The sequence below is a fragment of the Oncorhynchus mykiss genome, chromosome 32 (assembly GCF_013265735.2).
Source record: "Oncorhynchus mykiss isolate Arlee chromosome 32, USDA_OmykA_1.1, whole genome shotgun sequence".
Taxonomy (NCBI): domain Eukaryota; kingdom Metazoa; phylum Chordata; class Actinopteri; order Salmoniformes; family Salmonidae; genus Oncorhynchus; species Oncorhynchus mykiss.
The window spans coordinates 38,140,632-38,148,500 of NC_050572.1; the positions used below are offsets into that span (position 1 = coordinate 38,140,632).

At 43.4% G+C, this 7,869-nt stretch overlaps 1 protein-coding gene across 3 annotated transcripts in view; it reads right to left on the minus strand.

Annotated features, from left to right (window-relative positions):
* Positions 1-7,295, minus strand: part of tgfr2 (TGF receptor-2 precursor) — a 30,777-nt gene extending 23,482 nt beyond the window's left edge. The window contains exon 1 of one of the 3 annotated variants that reach the window (XM_036970605.1): positions 7,161-7,295. In XM_036970605.1, coding sequence (XP_036826500.1) covers positions 7,161-7,212 — 52 coding nt within the window. In that variant the 5' untranslated portion in view covers positions 7,213-7,295. 3 annotated transcript variants of the gene reach the window in all.
* Positions 7,296-7,869: the final 574 nt, after the last annotated feature.

The window sequence follows — 7,869 nt, forward strand, 5'->3', positions numbered from 1 at the left end:
TTCAACCATATGTAAACTATTTCCCTCAAGCGCAAATTCTACCAGGTGAACAATCAGCACATTCTGCAGTGCCATCTATCTACTATGGTCGTGTTCAGACTTGACTCAGACTCAGTGGTGTGATGAGTGCCTGTGTGTGCTTGATAGTCATCTCTACTGAGACAACCACTAGACAGACAACAAAAAAAACAAGCAAAGGGAACATTGAACATCAGTATGTCTTTCAGTCGAGTAGTCTCTAATTTGCAAATTTGATTAGTTGCCGTCTTGCCAATTCACTTTGTGAACATCAAAAAGCAGGAGATAATGTCAGAGTGTGTGTTTGTGAGTGAGAGAAACAGCGAAAGAGATAACTAATAGGGTGTATAAATGTGTGTGTGCGCATGTGTGTGTTTAAAGTCTAGGAGCGCTCCTAGCGGCAGATAACTTTAATGCAGTCAAACTTAAATCAGTTTTACCAAATTTTTACCAGCACGTCACATGTGCAACCAGACAAAAACTAATCCTAGACCACCTTTACTCCACACACAGAGATGCATACAAAGCTCTCCACTGCCCTCATTTGGCAAATCTGACCATAATTCTGTCCTCCTGATTCCTGTTTACAAGCAAAAACTAAAGCAGGAAGTACCAGTGACTCGCTCAATACGGAAGTGGTCAGATAACGCGGATGCTACACTACAGAATTGTTTTGCTAGCACAGACTGGAATATGTTCATCCAATGGCATTGAGGAGTACACCTCTTCAGTCATCGGCTTCATCAATAAGTGTATTGACGACGTCGTCCCCACAGTGACTGTACATACATATCCCAACCAGAAGACATGGACTATAGGCAACATCCACATTGAGTTAAAGGCTAGAGATGCCGCTTTCAAGGAGCGGGACACTAATCCAGATGTTTATAAGAAATCCCGCTATACCCTCAGACAAACCATCAAACAAGCAAAGCGTCAATACAGGATTAAGATTGAAACCTACTACTCCGGCTCTTACGCTTGTGGGATGTGGCAGGGCTTGAAAAGTATTACGGACTACAAAGGGAAACCCAGACGTGAGCTGTCCAGTGACGAGAGCCTACCAGACGAGCTAAATGTATTTTATGCATGCTTCGAGGCAAGCAACACTGAAGCATGCACGAGAACACCAGCTGTTCTGCATGACTGTGTGATAACGCTCTCGGTAGCCGAAGTGAACAAAACCGGTCAACATTCACCAAGCAGCTGGGCCAGACGGATTACCAGAACATGTACTCAAAACATGCGCAGACCAACTGTCAAGAGTCTTCACTGACATTTTCAACCTCTCCCTGACCGAGTCTGTAATACCTACATCTTTCAAGCAGACCACCATAGTCCCTGCGCCCGAGGAAACAAATGTAACCCGCCTCGATGACTACCGCCCCGTGGCACTCACATCGGTAGCCATGAAGTCGGTAGCTGCCGCCAGGTGGTAAGGGTAGGCAACAACACGTCTGCCACGCTGATCCTTAACACGGAGGCCCCTCTGGGTTGTGTACTTAGTCCCCTCCTGTATTCCCTGTTCATCCACGACTGCGTGGCCAAACACGACTTCAACACCATCATTAAGTTTGCTGACGACACAACAGTGATCACCAACAACGATGAGACGGAAGGAGCTGATCGTGGACTACAGGAAAAGGCGGGCCGAACAGGCCCCTATTAACATCAACGGGGCTGTAGTGAAGCGGGTTGACAGTTTCAAGTTCCTTGATGTCCACATCACCAACGAACTATCATGGTCCAAACATACCAAGACAGTCGTGAAGAGGGCACGACAAAATTTGGCATGGGTCCCCAGATCCTCAAAAGCTTCTCCAGCTGCACCATCGAGAGCACCCTGACTGGTTGCATCACCACCTGGTATGGCAACTGCTCGGCATCTGACCGTAAGATTCTACAGAAGGTAGTGCGAACAGTCCAGTACATCACTGGGGCCAAGCTTTCTGCCATCCAGGACCTATATAATAGGCGGTGTCAGAGGAAAGCCTATAAAATTGTCAGAGACTCCAGTGACCCAAGTCATAGACCCCCCCCCACCCCCCTCCCTTTTGTAAACTGCTGCTACTCACTGTTTGTTATCTATGCATAGTTACTTCACCCCCAACAACATGTACAGATTACCTCAATTAGCCTGTATCCCTGCACACTGAATCTGTACCCGGTGCCCCCTGTATATAGCCTCATTATTGTTATTCTTATTGTGTTTGTTTTTATTATTACTTTTTATTTTAGTCTACTTGGTAAATATTTTCTCAACTCTTCTTGAACTGCACTGTTGGTTAAGGGCTTGTAAGAGAAGCCTTTCACGGTAAAGTCTACACTTGTTGTATTCGGCGCATGTGACAAATAAAGTTTGATTTGATTTGCGTGTGTGTGTGTGCGTGCTCATGTTTTACTCCCAAATAAATTATATTGGTTATCTACCTGTCCTTGCACTGCGTGTGCTGCTCCTGATAACCATTAGACTGTATGCTACTGTTTGGCTGATGTAAGAGAATACAAATCTCAGACACATGGCAACAACTGGAATCTAACTCTTCCAATCGCAATGAGTATGAGGGAATTATGTTTTCACTGCAATCACCATAGTGAAGTATGTGGGAACAGGGATCTTTTGGCTGCGAGATGGGGAGAGGACATCTCTATCTCTAGGGCTCCCGAGTGGTGCAGCGGTCTAAGGCACTGCATCTCAGTGCAAGAGGTGTCATTACAGTCCCTGGTTCGATTCCAGGCTGTATCACATCCGGCTGTGATCGGGAGTCCCGTGGGACGGCGCAAAATTGGTCCGGTTTGGCTGGGGTAGGATGTGATTGTAAATAAGAATGTGTTATTAACTGACTTGTCTAGTTAAATTAAAAAATCTCTCTTCGACTTTATCTATGTGTGCAAGCATTATTCAGTCCCAACCCCACAGGGGTCGTGTTATCATATGAAGACTTGGTCCAACTTTACACACTGTCTGCGTGTGAAATGGCATCCTATTCACTATATAGTACACTACTTTTGACCAGGGCCCATAGGGTTCTGGTCAAAAGTAGTGCACTATAAAGGGTGTACATGGTGCCATTTTGGACACGCTTCCGTTCTCTTTAGTGAATAGCCATACTGTATCGTTGGTGAGAGGAACATGGTCCCTTCCAGCAAAAATGTGTAATTTACTATTGCTGGGTTATGTTTGTCCACCTGTTACAAAAGCTAATCATAATTCAGAGAGTTTTGCTTTGGAGGGCTCCAGTGAACGGTTGATTACCTTACATCAATGTTTCTCTGTAGTTACTTAATTGTCGCAATAACATGTGGACAGCACATTTTGAACATAAAATCAACTATAGCCCCAAAACAGTCCACTTTGGTAAGGTAGGAAGGATCCAACAATCTTCAGGACTTTCTCACCGAGGGGTTGGAAAGTGAGAGCAAGAGAGAAAGAAAACGCAAGAGGAAGAGAAAGATGTTGCACCCAACTGCCAGATCACTCCCTTTTTTTCCCTCCATTTGCTCTCCTTCCAGACCTTTATGGAGTGTCTTTAGCATGTATAAAACCAGAAACGGACCAAAATCAGATGCTCCTAATTGTTAAAACAGAGATGAGGTGAAATGAAGTGAAAAGAGACGGAGGGAGAGATCTTACACACTGAATGACGTCACTACCACATAACCACAAGTCTAAGTATGATAGACTGCACAAATAGGAAGAGAAAGCTCAACCTTTTACTTGCATCAGCAGCGTCCTCGTGACACAACCGATAGTGAAAATGCATTATTGACCGTCATCTAGGCCTGTCTGCATGTGCAGCTCGGGGATTTCCTCTTGAAGAATTCCAGTCGCCGAGAGCTAAGTTCAGCCAAGCGAAATGGGTGAGGATTGGGTCTGTGTTCAAAACGACAGCTTATTACCCATATAAAGCACTAATTTTGAGCAGGCAATGGTCAAAAGTAGTTTGCTATATAGAGAATAGGGCACCATTTGACCGCACTTGGGTCTCCGCTGTGTTTGACCGGCTGGCAGGGGGTGAACCTGATAGAGCCACTTTGTCAGGTCACGTGACCAACCATGTTAAAATAATCAACCTTCTCTCTCTCTCTCCTCAGTAGAGGAGAGAGAGCAAATACGGTTCTCTTCCCTCCAACTTCCTCACAGTGCAGTAGTATACTGTATTACTCTATGCCAGAGAATATCAAGGCTACTGACTTAGGAGAGAATGTTGTACTCCTGTACCAGGACAAAACACCTACTGTAGCTGTTCCCAATCTGCAGGGTGGAGTAGAGCTGTGGCTTAATGCAACAGAAATACAACCTGCAAGTCTGAAAACCAGGGTAAATGGAGCAGATCATACAACCTGCAAGTCTGAAAACCAGGGTAACTGGAGCAGATCATTCAACCTGCAAGTCTGAAAACCAGGGTAACTGGAGCAGATCATTCAACCTGCAAGTCTGAAAACCAGGGTAACTGGAGCAGATCATTCAACCTGCAAGTCTGAAAACCAGGGTAACTGGAGCAGATCATTCAACCTGCAAGTCTGAAAACCAGGGTAACTGGAGCAGATCATACAACCTGCAAGTCTGAAAACCAGGGTAACTGGATCAGATCATACAACCTGCAAGTCTGAAAACCAGGGTAACTGGAGCAGATCATACAACCTGCAAGTCTGAAAACCAGGGTAACTGGAGCAGATCATACAACCTGCAAGTCTGAAAACCAGGGTAACTGGAGCAGATCATACAACCTGCAAGTCTGAAAACCAGGGTAACTGGAGCAGATCATTCAACCTGCAAGTCTGAAAACCAGAGTAACTGGAGCAGATCATTCAACCTGCAAGTCTGAAAACCAGGGTAACTGGAGCAGATCATACAACCTGCAAGTCTGAAAACCAGAGTAACTGGAGCAGATCATTCAACCTGCAAGTCTGAAAACCAGGGTAACTGGAGCAGATCATTCAACCTGCAAGTCTGAAAACCAGGGTAACTGGAGCAGATCATTCAACCTGCAAGTCTGAAAACCAGGGTAACTGGAGCAGATCATTCAACCTGCAAGTCTGAAAACCAGGGTAACTGGAGCAGATCATTCAACCTGCAAGTCTGAAAACCAGGGTAACTGGAGCAGATCATACAACCTGCAAGTCTGAAAACCAGGGTAACTGGAGCAGATCATTCAACCTGCAAGTCTGAAAACCAGGGTAACTGGAGCAGATCATTCAACCTGCAAGTCTGAAAACCAGGGTAACTGGAGCAGATCATACAACCTGCAAGTCTGAAAACCAGGGTAACTGGAGCAGATCATTCAACCTGCAAGTCTGAAAACCAGGGTAACTGGAGCAGATCATTCAACCTGCAAGTCTGAAAACCAGAGTAACTGGAGCAGATTATACAACCTGCAAGTCTGAAAACCAGGGTAACTGGAGCAGATCTAGGGAAGCCACATCCACTGCAGCTGGCAACATTCATAAGGCAGTACAGCCAGTGAAGTAAACATGGTGTCAGGATATTGCAGAGGGATACTAGGCTATATTCTGTTATTGCTATTTCTAGGGTGCCTGACATGTCTGACTTGCTAAATCTTAAGCAAACAAATAAAGGCATTACAGTTAAGTTCTGCAGAGGAGTACAATTTTGAATTTGGCCTGAAGTGGTTTGTAGTGTGTTATAGAGTTATAACAGAACAGCTAAGAATTAACTTGGGCTGAGAGCTGGTAGTAGAGTGAGAGGTGGTAGAGTTAGGAGTAATTATATCATTAGAAAAACTCCTCTCAAAGTGTATGTTATTTAAGCCCAAGGAGGCGGGCTATGGTGTGGATGAATGCTGGTAATTGTCACCCAGGGCAAAATATAATTGCAGATGTGGGGGAGAGAGGATTATAAGAAGTCAAAGCTGTTTGGTACCATTGGGACATGTTTGGAGTTGGAGACAGAGGCAATAGATGACAATTTATGATATGTCTACCTTGCAAATGATAGACCAAATATAATTCCAACATCCAGTGTCAACAACGCACATCAGAATGAAAAGTCCCATTGGTCGGACGACCATGCATGTTTTCTCCTGCAACAGGTGGTGTAGCTAAACCTCCTCCCACTGTGTTAAGCAACCCCTTCAACACACAACATATACTGTACCTACTTCCTCTTTACAAAAACATCATTCTACACACTCAAATGCTTTTCTGATGTGAGTTCCTCTTGGAAAATACTAGTGCTCACTTGAATCATTGAACATAGACATTATGTTCATACATTCCAACCCCACTTTAGTACAAAAATGAGGATTTGGGTATAAACGTACCACCGTTCCTGAATTCCTGATATTGAACAACACTGACTGCGTAGTTTGTATACATTAAATACTTCTATGCATACAAATTGCAGTAACACCAGCTAATATATTTGCGAGTTTTAGCTCAAATGAGCTGAAAATGTCGCCTTCCACTAAAATGTATAGTTTTATGGCTGGATTATGTTTGACCACCTGCTACAAAAAAAACTGAATGACAATTTTGAAGAAACTAGTGTCAACGTTCGTTACAACAACCTCATAAATGTTTCAATAATTACTTGACCTCGATAACACTAACCAACCACCAACATTCATAGGTTACTTTAAATAAATAAACGTAAAACTCACTTTTCTGTTCTAGCTGAATACTACCAAACATTATCGTTCCCCACCAGAAAGCGGAAAAACGAAGTAGCTCCATTTAGAAACGGACTATAAACTCCTCTTCTTTTCATTTACTAAAGCCTTGATAAAAGTAAATATCCAGACTTTAATTCGAGACGTTCTTCGTGGGGTTTCTTCGGGTCTGCCTGTTGCTCTCATGCGTCTCTCAAGCAGCGTCCGGTTAGAAAAGTAAATAGTGCAGGCAGAACTTGCCGTATATGAGTCAGACAGTATGTATGCACTTTTCATGAAACAGGAAATCTTCAGAAAGGGCAGGACTGTTTTTTTCTTCTTCTCTGGGCTACTTCTGAACTTCTGGGCTTGTGGCTCACTGGTCTTGAAACATGTTATTATGGCCACAAAACCTATAGCAAGGCAAAACTTGAAATGACACGCTCCAAAATAGTTGGCAATGACTTCAAAAGAAGTTAGGATAAGTACACATCCAAACAAAACATAAGAATTTAACACCTCTCTACTTACAATTCTGCAACATTCTTGACGTTTTTACACACTTCACTGTGCCATTTACCATAACACACAAACGATTGATCAGCCAAAATACAGCTGTGTCTATCAGCAAATGAATGACAACATTACATAACTTCTTTACTTGCTTTACTAGCACTTTTTCACATGGACCCCTGATACATTGTCCCCCTCCTGCATATCTCTCTTCCTGAGGAAAGCTATTATTCATCAGAGGGGGGACAGTTAGAGGTGGTGAGTGGCCTGGGTGAGTGCTCCTTGATGTTCCCCTGTGTTGGTTTGATGGGTGGTACTCAGGGGTTAAGTCCACTGTTAACACCCATAAATTACTGGTTTATTACTGGGCTTCGCCAGCATATGTTTTCGCTTGGAATACTCAAGCCATGATGTCAGGCTTCAGACCTGACCTTATGAACTCTCTACAGATGTCGTCTCTACCTCTCTACACGATAGGGTATGGCTGCCTTTCATTGCAGTGCTATAAAAGTCACATAATATACTCATAATAGTTATTTTTCTGTGTTTATCCCATTGACGAGATTTTCTGTATAAAATATGATTTGTTTATAGTGTGCAAACCTTTACGTTTTGTGGCGAGTGTCTGTTTTTGTCTGTGTGCATTTGTGTGTGTGTGAACATGCATGAATTTTTATTTATTTAAATTTTTAATTGAAACTTTCTTTAACTAGGCAAGTCAGTTAAG